This window comes from Physeter macrocephalus, chromosome 7 (genome assembly GCF_002837175.3).
Source record: "Physeter macrocephalus isolate SW-GA chromosome 7, ASM283717v5, whole genome shotgun sequence".
Taxonomy (NCBI): domain Eukaryota; kingdom Metazoa; phylum Chordata; class Mammalia; order Artiodactyla; family Physeteridae; genus Physeter; species Physeter macrocephalus.
In genome coordinates, this window is record NC_041220.1 from 67,465,723 (window position 1) to 67,477,859 (window position 12,137).

The window sequence follows — 12,137 nt, forward strand, 5'->3', positions numbered from 1 at the left end:
AAAACTTGTAATAATAGCTAGGGTGACCATAAGTCCTGGTTTTTGCCTATTGTCCTAGCGTAGTTACTAATGGCACCAATACTCTTTTTCAGTCTCTAAAGTTTCTAAGTTTGGACGGTAAGTTATAGGTCATTCTAATAATAGCATACCTATGTTTTCTCAGTTAACTCTGAGCAAAAACAATTCTCTGATGGACTGAATCCGTTAAGGTTGAGATGGTACATTCCTATTGGATAATTTCAGTAGAGTTTAAGAAAAGGCTACTTGCAAAGGTGTGGGCAAAATGTAGAGAAACCACAAGGGGTTTACCCTAGAATAACCTAGAGTAACTGTGACCTTCAGATTTAGCCAGCCTGCAGTCATGCCATAGCAAGGGGCACTGGGGAATAAATACCCAGACTCTTTGTTGTATTGCTGTTGTTCCCCATTGCCTGAACTCAACTAACTGAATATAAGGGAAAGAAAGCCCTTTAAGTTCAGGTTCTCCTGTGGGCGGGAACATGGATATCCTCCATCAGAACTCACGATTACTACCCTATTTTGCAGTAGGAAAAAATGAGACGAAGAAAGGCTAACGTGCTCCATGTCACAAAGATGATAAGTGATAATCTGGAGTCCAAGTGCCGTGTTCTCCCCACTCTACCAGGCTCCCTCTAAGGTTGCTACATAGCAGCAATGCCAAATTACCTATCCTTCCCATAGCATCATTACCTTTGAAACCACTGAATCTTTGCTCATTCTCTTCCCTTGTTTGGAATGTCTTCCTTGCTCTCGCCCCTCCTCCAACTCTTTGATGAAGCCTTTCCTGTTCTGACAGGCAGTGAATAGCTCCTTCTGCTGTGCTTTGAAATCCCATAATTCATACATCTTTTCTAAGATTTGGCCTATTTATCAGAGTTGTTTAAACATCTGTCTCTCAGCAGACTGTGTCAGAGAGGCATCCTCAGTAAAAATTTTTTTAGTTCCTAGCACAGTGCTGGGCAGAATTAAAAGGTAATCTAATCTCTCAGCAATTCTATTAGGGAGGAGCTATTACTAAACAGGCTTTAAAGATGAGATAATTGAAGCACTGAAAGGTTAAGTAATTTGCCCAAGGTCACACAGCTGTGAAGTATCAATAGTAAAGCCAGGATTTTGGATCTAGGTAGTCTGGTTGTAGAATGGTACTTAACTTCAAAATGAGAACTGAAATTCTGAAATAGCCTTCCTTGGTTGAAAGGATTTAAATTGTATATTTATTAAATATATATATATGCCTACCTGCCAAAAAAACAAAGAGGGAGTAATTTAAGGCACCGCTCCTAGTCAGTGAAAAAAATCAGGCAGAAGCTGGGTAAACTGATGATTTTATCCTAAAAGGGTTTCCTCAAACAGATTAGATGTTGGAATAAGTGACTTTAAGCTTTTGTGATAAGCATAAACAAAATAACCTACCAACAAAGGGAGTTCACATTCTTAAAAACTAATCAGCTGTTTTCAACCTAAGCATCTGCAAACAAAATAAGTAAATAAAATTAAAAACAATGAATAAAATCCTGCAGTCTGGTCTGGTCTATGTAACATAAAATGGAGAGTTGGTTTGTAACTGCCCTTATCCGGTTGGCAGCCTGTGGAGCTGTCTTTTCATAGGGTTTACCTGAGACCTCTTGTCCATGGGCAGTGCCGCTGTGTAATCCTCCCTCTGGGAGAAAGAAAAAAATGTCCATCTACAGCGAGCTGCAGACCAAAGTATTTCTTTCCCCCTCCCTTTACATAGCATGCACGCACCTGGTAATCATAACTCAACGCTTATAGAGTGCCTAATGCATGCCTGACGTAAAATGGTGGTCCTTGTCTTCAAAAGATTTGAAGACTAGGGGTAGAAACTGGTCCAAACTGAAGAGGTTAGTGCTCTGAGGGTCTGGGCCACAGGCTTAAGGGCCCCTCATCTTTCTTTCACTGAGTGTACTTTCATCGTATTCTCATTCCTGGCGGTCCCACCAGGATGCTGCGGGTGTAATTCAGCTTGGGTGGCCTCTAGCCCCTTGACCGCTCCCGGGGCAACCTAGCGTCTGCCTCGCAGCAGCTGGATGCGCGCCCGGAGCCCACCCACCCTTAGCCAAAGGCGGCGCGGCGCGCGTTTGAATACTGCAACCCATCTGGGGGCAGAGACAGCAGGAGCGGCAGACGCAAGGCCTCGAGGAACCTGGGTGCTTGAAGTCTCAGGTCAGGCTCTGAGGCGCCCCAGTCTAAAAGAGGTGGTTTGTCTTTCACCTAATTCAATAGGCCAGGGTTTTCCCTAAGGGCGCAATCCCGTGGGCTGATGACAGCCCTTCATCGCCTCACCACACTTTCCCTGCGCTTGAATCCAACTGGCTCCCGGCCCCCGACCGGGAGCTATCCTCAATCACCTGGTCGTCGTGGACCCCTCCCTCCTCCACCCTAAGAGAGGCCGCGGGAATCGACAGCACCTCCGGCACACCTCACCGCCCAGCTCTTGCCGAGGTGCCGCGCCACCCGGCCTGCACCAGGACCCTGCCATTCTGCGCTCCACACAGACACGCAGCGACGCCCTCGACATCTGCGGGAAAAGTCCTTCCCCACCGCGGAGCAGTTTCCCATTCCCACGCGCTCGGAGTCGCACAGACTGGCGCCGTCGCCGCGCCCCCGAGCCGCAGGCCCGCGCGCCCGCCTCCGGGTCGTCTGGTCAGTCTCCAGCGATCAAAAAGAGTCGGCTGAGCTCTCACGTGTGCCCAGCTCTCGGGTTGCAGCCGCGGGAGGCCTCGGCCCCCACGCTCTAGGGCAGTCAACAGCTGCTTTAATTCTCCGGCGGGGGCGTCCTTTTCCTCCTCTGCGGCAGGCTGAGGTTAGTCGTCCGCCGCAGCAACTTCTACCGCCTCTTCCTCTCCACTGTGGTCGCCTACCCGGCCGCACGCTACAGTGACAGCTTCCAGCTGCCTGCCTTTTAATCTCTCCCTCAGGAAGAGAAGAATAGTGGAGGGGAACTCTTCCCTCGCGGGGGTCGGCCCAGCCCACCTCGGTCGCCCACCGCTCTCCCTAGTGGCCCGCTCCCCTCCCAAGCCGGTTCCTCCGGGCGGGGCGTGCTTGCCTGGGGCTAACTTTCCGCGAGATGCTGTCCCCGTGGACCTGTCTCGCCCGTGTCCGGTCTCCCTCTCCGCAGCCGCTCCAGCTACCAGCTTGGCGAAGCGCGTGGCGGGACCCGGGGCTGGGACCTCCGCGCCCAGGCTTTTACTCGGACTCCAGCACTTGGTGGAACGGAGGTGGCGGCCGGCCCACAGGCTGGGGGCTTTCGGTGGCACGGGAGACGGTCATTTCGGGACCGCCCGCTACATTCGACGAGGGCGAGCTCTGCGGCCTGGGCCTGCCGACCAGGGCTGGAGGCCCGCCCGCCTACCATCTTCCCTCCCACCGCCTCAGCCCGGGCGCGCAGGCTCACACCCCTTCCTGGGGAAGCAAATGGTCCCTTCCAGGCGGGTGGCCATGTTGTTCTAATAAAGCGGGAGGGGCGGCGGCGTGGGGAGGTGGGAGCAGATGCCGCTGGTTGCGCGCGGGAGCCGGGCGCTAGCAGAGCGCAGTCGCGAGGGAGGCGCGGGGGAGGCGAGCCGGAGCCGGAGCCCAAGCAGCAGATAGTGTTGGCGGAGGGCACCCGGGCGCAGCTGGAGCAGCAGCCGCGATGGCCGTGGCCGTGGGGAGACCATCTGTGAGTGCTGGGGCCTCGCTTCCCTCGGCTGCTTCTCCTCCGGCGCTGGGGGGAGTTCCCGCTTGCGGGCGGGGGCCGGCGGGGAATACTGGGGGCCGGAGGCGGGGGCCTCGGGGAGACCATCTGTGAGTGCTGGGGCCTCGCTTCCCTCGGCTGCTTCTCCTCCGGCGCTGGGGGGAGTTCCCGCTTGCGGGCGGGGGCCGGCGGGGAATACTGGGGGCCGGGAGCGGGGGCCTCGGGACGGCTGCGGCGGTAGCTGTGGGTGTGTGCATGAATTTGGGCGCGTGTCTGGGGCTGAGGGGAGGGCGAGGATCCCCGCGGCTCGGCTACTACGTGATGCAACAGTGTATCGCCTCGTCGCGCCCCGATTCCCGGGATGTGGGAGAAAAAGGACCCCTCGCCTATTTTTTCTTTAAGAGGATCCTTTTGGCCACGGTGTTTGTCGGCTGCCTCCTTCTCCCTGCGCACACCTTTCCCCTCGTGACAGTCGAGAAAGGCGCCGGGTGGGGGGGGTGGTTTCCTCCCGGCTCCCCCGCGCCGAGGGGCGACCAGGGCGTGGGAATTGTTAACCCAAGCGTTGTGTCACGCGGTTGTAGAAGCGCGTCAAAAATGAAGGGGTGGGATTGCTGGGTCGTATGGTAGTTTTATTTTTAGTTTTTTAAGGAACCTCCATACTGTTTTCCATAGTGGCTGTATCAATTTACATTCCCACCAACAGTGCAAGAGGGTTCCCTTTTCTCCACTCCCTCTCCAGCATTTATTGTTTGTGGACTTTTTGATGCTGGCCATTCTGACCGGTGTGAGGTGATAACCTCATTGTAGTTTTGATTTGCACTTCTCTAATGATTGAGCATCCTTTCATGTGTTAAAAATATATATATTAAAAAGGGGTGGGATTTCCGTGGTGGCTTCCCCAGTGCACTGTGAGATCCCGGACACCCTCAGGCACCCACGCTGGTGACCGGGCCCTGCCCAGGATGTGGACAAAAGCCTTAGATACACACACAAAGTTTTCAAAGAGCCCCGTTGTCGGAGTGGGTGGAAGTTTTAAAATGCTGTGCGGTTGGAAGGCCGGGGGCGGCGGGCCGGGGAGGCGGGCGCACGAGGAAGAGGAAGGGATGGCGGGTGCGTGGAGAATCGGGTGCCGACGGGGCGAGGGAGACGGGGAGGGAGGGAGGGGGATGCTTAGTCCCCGAGTTTGCCGGCGGGGCAGGGGCCGCGCCTCCGGCGGTGCAAAGCTCATTCAGCGACTCTGGACCCGGCCCGAGGGCAGCCGGACTTAAAGGGTGCGGTTTCAGCCGGGGCTCTGCATCCCGGGTGAAAGGCGGAGGCCAGGGGCGGCGGCGGCCTTCTTTTTTTTGCTGAAAGGAGCAGAGCCGGTGGGGAAAGGCGGAGTCCTCTTTCTTTCTCTTTCCCCTTTTCTTTGTCGCTGTTCAAAGTCACTTTCGCCCCACGGGCTTTGTGGACTCCTTGAGCGAGTTTCTTCCCGCTCTACCACCTCCTTTTCTTTTCCTCTTCTTCCTCTTCCCACAACTGTGTAGCTGCAGGTGGTGGCTTGAGAGATTTTGCAGGTACTGACCAAAGTCTCGCGGAGATAAGGGAAGCTCTGCAAGCCCAGAAATGCAAATTGCAAGACTGTGCTCTCAAACCCCCGGCCCTTCTCCCAACTCTTCCTCTAGATACAGTCGCTTTTTGTTTTTTGCACACACCCCCCCCTCCCCATAATTAGCGGAGTCCTTCAGCGTGCTCTAACCCGGTTTGGTAGTTCAGCTGCCGCGATGTTTTCAAAGACATTCTCCACCGTCAGAAACTGTGCAGTGGTCATATTGAAGTGTAACTGTGGGTCTTTTAGGTAGTTTAAACTCTAATATTTAACGACAAACACTTAAGAATTCAGGTCTCCTCTTGATAATTAGTGGTCATAGATTGTTGTTACTGCGGGAATTTGCATAGTCTCTGGGCTGATCCCTTTATTTTTCTGGTGAGAATATTGAGGTCCAGAGAGGTCAAGTTTATCTGGTTAAATTACCACTCCCACCCCCCTACCCCACCCCCCTTCCCCAACACACACACGTATTTACAGAGCACAGATTCAGATAAATAACAATATCTGCTTTAGATAATTGGACAGTGGCTAGATGCAAATGTTCTGTGTGTGTGTGGGCAGGGTGTCTTTCAGTAACACCTATTGCTGGTGCATTCTTGAGGCATGGGGGAGGTGGAAGAAATAATTTGCTGCACATTTTCTATAAATTAGTTCATATATGTCAGTTAAATAGGAACAGTATGTGGATTTAAGATTTAGTTGTGTGGCCACAATCATGTCCAACACCAGGTCTGCCAACCAGATGTGAGCTTAATTCCACAGAATTCTTGTGTAAGACCTCTCTCATTCAAAAAATAGAGGCGATTTTACAAAGTGTGTGTGTACAGAGGAGGTAATTGCTTTCTCTGCACATTCCCTGTTGTCATTAAAACTAAGATTAAGTTACTTACAGTTTGGAAACAGAAGACTATTTTTTTTTGGACCGAGTTGTGGTAGGGGTGATCAGGAGTTGACTACAAAGTTAAAAAGTCTTTTCATACATTTTCCAAGGAATTGTTGAACTGTTTCACTTTGTTCATTCGGTTCCTGTTTTAAGTGTAGCGTTTGCAGTTAGGTCTTCAAAACAACCCCAGTGAATGCAGAAGATTGTCCAAACCCAGCCCCAGGGTCTCTACACAGAATCCTTCATGGTAGAGTTCACTGCCCCTCCTTTTCCCGTATCTATTCTACGATTTGAACAGAAGAAAGGAAGGGTGTGTTGATAGAAAAGAATCACTCCAAAGTTGATTGTGAATGGAGTTTCCCTAGTTACTCCTTTAGAATTAGATTTTTTTGTTTGTTTAGGAAAACGTGAACATACCTCCTTCCCCTACAAACTGGCTCTCTCATTCAGATTGAAGAAAAGTTCAATCAGAATAACTTGCCCTCAACTTTAGACAGACATTCTTGAACTTGAACATCCGAGTGTGATACCTCAGGTACATATGACATTTTACTGGGCAAAAATCCTTATATATCAATTGCAGTATTTTCTGTCTTATGAATTGGTTATCTTCAGTTATAACCATTTTAACTTCAAGGCTAAATTCAGACGTTTCTTAAGTGGTTTTGTTGTTGGCTGGGAAACAGAAGCTTCAGTCTGGTGTGATACTGTTTATTTCCATTTTAATCTCAACCCCTAGCTTCTCCATTTTCCCAGGAGTGGTTTTTGGACTCGGCTCCCAGAAGCTCCTGAAGCACATCTGCTTTTTCCAGAGAGTGACTGATGATTAGCAAGAGCATTTCTCCCCTAGGGATGTGTGCACATTTCGGATGAGTTAGTATTTTGGCATCCAAGTCCCAGGGCCGCTATTATCTTTGTTTTAATCAGAGCATGGTAATTTACTCTACCTGGGAACAGGCTTTAAGTAGCTGATCCTCTCTTTTAAGGAGTGATGTTCATCAAGTTATAAGGTCTGGGGGTTTAAAGGGACTTTAGAGGTCATTTGGTTCAGCCTCCTCTCCAATGCAGAAAGAAATATTTTCCACATTATCCCTAACAGAAGTGTTTAAGTCTTTCCAGTGGTGGAGATTCCCCTATGATATCGTTCAAGAAACAAGTTTAATTATCCTTTTATCCACTGCGCCAAAAGGAATGGAAATCCAAGTTCATTCATTAGCTTATTTAACACTGTTTATCGAGCACCTCCTGTGTGCCAGGTACTGTTCTAGGTGCCAGGGATACAGTAGTGGACAACAGAGAAATTCCTTCTTACCTGGAGCTTTTATTTTCTGAGAGAATTAGTGTCCGTGTGTATTACAGAAACAAACTTCAATCGCGTATGTAAGCCATTTCGGGAAAAAGGAAATTATGTGCCTATTGCTGAGTCAACAGCTATGATGCAGGTAAAGGATCTTATCTGTTCGAGGATCATTATAGGCAGTTCCTAAAGATATGGTCTGTCTTCAGCAGGAGGGTGAGGACTGACAGCGAAATGTTATTTTCCCTTGTTGTAAAATTGCCATTTCTGTGACTTGAGGATGGCCCCTACATGGAGGGCTGTGGCTTTTGGACCTGGAGAAGGATTAAATGTTTTGAAAGCTGTAGATTATTTTTCTGTCTTCTAAAGTATCTTCTTTAAAAATGATGTGTCTACATCACGATGAAAAACTGACCGAAGGAATTGATTAAAAGTTGAAAACTACTCATATCCCATCATCCTGATGTAACAGTTCTTAGATTATTCTCATCAAGTTTTTGAGGTTTACGGCAGCAAGCATAATCCATACCATATAAACTGCTACTAAGAAACCAAACTGTGTGCCTGGGAGTACTCCGTCTGACTATTTGGACATTCATATAATCGAGGAAACAGATGCTTAGTGCTTTCACAGGGGCCACGCTATGTCCGTGTCCGGACAAAGGAATGAATGATTTGGATGGCCTGCTTTGATCGATTACCAAAAGACCCAATTTATTACCACTGATGATGCCACAGCTGATGATGATCTTCTGATTTAGGCTCCCTGTAGAGCAAGCTACAATCAGGGTTTTCTGTGCCTGTGTTTGTCTTTATAGGGCCTTAAACTTGGTTGGGGGGAGGGTAGGGGCTGCTCTTGGATTTTATCACTTATTGGGAACTGTCTTTCATAGCCTTAGCTAAACTGTCTCAACTGGGGTCAGCCAAGTTGAACGATTATTTAAACAAAGACCCAGTAGATCTAAAGCTTCAATCCTTTTTCCCAAAGAGAACTACTTTACAATATAATTGATACCCCCTTTGTTTTGTTTTTTTAGTTTGTTTGCTTTAATCCAGATTGACAGAAAACCCCCTTTCAACTAAACAATACCTCTCCTATCCACTCAGGCCTTCTGGCAGCCCATCAATGCGGCTGTTGTTGAACATAGAAACAAAACTTGGGCTAAGGTGAAACAGACAGATTTCCAAAAAGAATGCTGGTGATCTAAAAATCAAGTATGCATTGTCTCACGCCTGGCCTGAGGTAGAAATCAGGAGTCTGTTGCCTGATATGACCAGAGCCAAGGCATTAGAAACACCTTTTCAGGATCCGTGCCAGTGAGGGTGAGCGCATCGCTCAAGTCAGAGGATGCAGGAAGTTGAGTTGTGTGGATGCGTTCAGTCCACCTGCTGAACTAGGACCCTGTGGGGTGGAGTGTGATGTGTTGACTCAGGGGCCAGGCTGGGGTGGAGAGGTAGGAATGGCTTCATGCTCCAAAAGAACATCTTCGGTATCCAACAAGGGGGAGCTTGGTTCCTGCTTTTTTTTTTTTTTTAATTTTTAAAATTGTAGTGAAAATATGCCTAATGTAAAATGTGTCTGTTGTTTGTTTTTTTCACACACACACACTGTATTTTATTTTTATAAGAGATAAACTGACACCAAGCATTGTAAATGGATGACCACAATAAAAGCAACAATGATTGCAATTACCAAACACGAAACACACTAATACTATGTCATAATATTGACATTCAGTCCAGTAATCCTCCACTGTAACAGGTCCTTTACTTTGCAGTGAAAATTGATTTGTATATTTTTTGCCTCTGAGTCCTTGTGGAATTGTGTCTGTTTTTGATAATTAAGTAACATTCCTTTGGGAAGAATTTATGATTTTCTTATTTTTTCTTGTAGAAGTAGAATTACAATAATATAGATAGGTTAGAAATGGAAAAACAAAACAACTCTCAACACCCTAATGCATCAGTAGTCATTCTTGGCTTCCTAATCCATCTGCTTTATCAGATACATCTTGTGCACTTTCTTTGTGTAGGTGCTATGGTTATGACGTAAGTCCTTGAGATGCCGTCCCTGATGCTTATCAAATTTCTCTGAAGGATGAGCAAGCACTAGGTCTCAGCAAGGAAAGTGAGGTGGGGCGGTGGCTAGGGAAAAGTGTTCTCAAGCCAAGGGAACAGCATGTGCAAAGCTCTGAGGTGAGGCAGAGCCTCTTAAGGGAATCCAGTGTAGCAGGGACATTAGCATTCAGGATGGCGTAGAGTGGATGGACGTGAGGCTGAGAAGGTGGTGGGAAGAGACCACATCACTTTTGCAGTGCATTCTTCAAGACATGGGTACTTACTACATTGCTCTTTAAATATTTTATATGCTATCCACCCGACCCACCACGTAGGATATCCCAGATTCTTAGACTTGGTTGATGGAAGACACTGAAAATCTTCAGAGCACTAATTCTTCAGGTTACAGGGGAGGCTCCGGGAGTTGATTTCTTTCATGGCCAAATCAAGCCCTTAAAGAACAGAGGAAGGGCACAGAGAGGAGTGACAACATCACCAGGCCTTCCTCTGTCTAGTTTTCTGTATTGAGCTCTTCCTCAAGATGTAGAACTAAAGTCTTACTTCCTTACACACCAAAGCAATTGAGTCCTGAAGGGTGGGGTAGAATGCTAGGACTCTTCCCACCTTGGACTGCTAGTGCCAGTGGGTGTTGTCCATAAAGAAAACTAAAAACCCACTGGATCCTATGAAAACAGGAGGACAGTCTTTTAAAAGCCAGGGTTCTGTTAAGACTTAATCCTTTTTCATTCATCTTCTTTTGTGTACCGTTTTCATGCCAATATAGACTTCATGAATCTCATTAAGGATGTCCATTAAATTTACTCAGACCTGCTGTTGGAAGGAAAAGCCTTGACTCACAGCTTCTTTGTGAGGTATAGGAAACCTGTGCAGCATCCTGATTTTTAAGTTTTTTCTATTTAAATTACTGTCAAGACAATTATCTCTCTTTATCCTCACAAAATTTCTGAGACGTAATATAGGCAAGAAAACTGAGGCACAAAGAAGTTGTCACTTATCTAATCTGGTACAGCCAATTAGTGGGAGGGCTTGGCTTTGGAACCAACAGTTCTTAGACCAATGTGCATACAGACCTACCATTTGTATTGGTCAGTTAGACTAACTTATGTTGAGGTAACAAATTGGTCCCAGGATCTGGTGGCTTTGAGTTCCGCTCCATGCTGAATTGACCCTAGGACCCAGGCTGAGGGAACGTTCTGTCCTCTCTCTGGACATTGCCAATCTGGTGGCAGAGGAAGAAGAGGCATGCTGAACCCTGAACTGACTTTTCAAGCTCTTGGGTGGGTCACTTCCACGTGAACATCATTGACCAAAATAAATGGTTACTCCTAAATTCAACAGGATGGAGATGAATAATCCTTCTGCAGAGAGTGGCTCTGCCAGTCACTTGGCCAAGCTGGATGGGATGGGGAAGTAAACCCTCCCCTAGGGAGAGCCAGTGATTGTGTTGAATAGTAAGAGTTCACCATAGCTTCCTAGTCAGGGCATCTGCTAGAGAGAGCCAACGTTCTTTATTATTTTGTAAAATTGTCTCCCTGTCTGTAATGATTTTTCTCAGTCTATCTGTCCTACTCTGATTCTAGCTGGACATGGTAGAATGATGAGAGGGAGAAAGAGTGTCTGTGTGTGTTTAAGCAGCCAGAATGAACTGAAGGCGGAGAGTATGATTATTCCTATTCTTTCACAATGAGCTTCCAATAGCACCGTCACCAAATAAGGGATGAGTGGTGACCTTCTCAAAGACCTTCTGTGCTAGTCTCTGGTGGCCCCAACTCTGGGACTGTACTCACTGGGAAATGGTTTTGAGGCTATTAGGGCTTCCAACTGCTTGATAGAATTATTTCCCTTAGGATGCTTCCAAATCAGTCTTTTCCCAGCCCTGTCTGTTCCTAAATGCAGATGCATCTATGACACCCTTCTTTTCTGGACTTTGTTTTCTCTCTGCTGAGAGGTGCTAGTACAGTCATCCCTCAGTATCTGCAGGGACTGTTTCCAGGATCTCCGCGGATACCAATATCTGCAGATGCTCAAGTCCCTTGTATAAAATGGCCTAGTATTGTTGGCCCTCCGTATCTGGATTCAGCCAACTGCTGATGTGGTCCCTGCAGATAGGGATAGAGGACTGTATGTAGCATTTTGGTTGAGAATGTGGGCTCTAGAGCCAGACTGCTGGCCTCCTAGTGTATCACCTCTGCCATTTGACCACCTTTGTGACCTTAGATAAGTTACCTTGTGTACCTCACATTCCTCATCTGTAAAATAATTACAGTACCTTCTTCAAAGGTTTACAGGATTGAGTTATTACACCAGGTGCTTACAATGATGCATGAAACATTTGTCCTCAGTAAAAGGCAAATGAATACTGAAATAATAACTGCTTTATACCTAAGGCTGGGCTCAAAGCAGAACTGCCCCCCCCCCGCCCCCCCACACTCTACCCAGTAGGAGGCGAGCATTTGCCCCTTCCCTTGCTCACACACCTGAAATGTGCACTCTTCCCTTTTTCTTGTCAGGGCACACTTTTTTTTTTTTTTTTTTTTTTTTTTGCGGTACGCGGGCCTCTCACTGCTGTGGC

General features: G+C 47.8%; 1 protein-coding gene across 5 annotated transcripts in view; it reads left to right on the forward strand.

The window, feature by feature from the left end:
• Window positions 1–3,515: 3,515 nt before the first annotated feature.
• The window catches only part of SEPTIN11 (septin 11), a 94,896-nt gene continuing 86,274 nt past the window's right edge, over window positions 3,516–12,137 (forward strand). For 4 of the 5 annotated variants that reach the window (XM_028491946.2, XM_024115350.3, XM_024115352.3 and 1 more), the window contains exon 1: window positions 3,516–3,700. In XM_028491946.2, the coding sequence (XP_028347747.1) occupies window positions 3,674–3,700 (27 nt within the window). In that variant the 5' untranslated portion in view covers window positions 3,516–3,673. Of the gene's footprint in view, window positions 3,701–3,818; window positions 3,826–12,137 lie in introns of those variants that run through there. The other variant, XM_055086040.1, reaches the window with a different exon arrangement.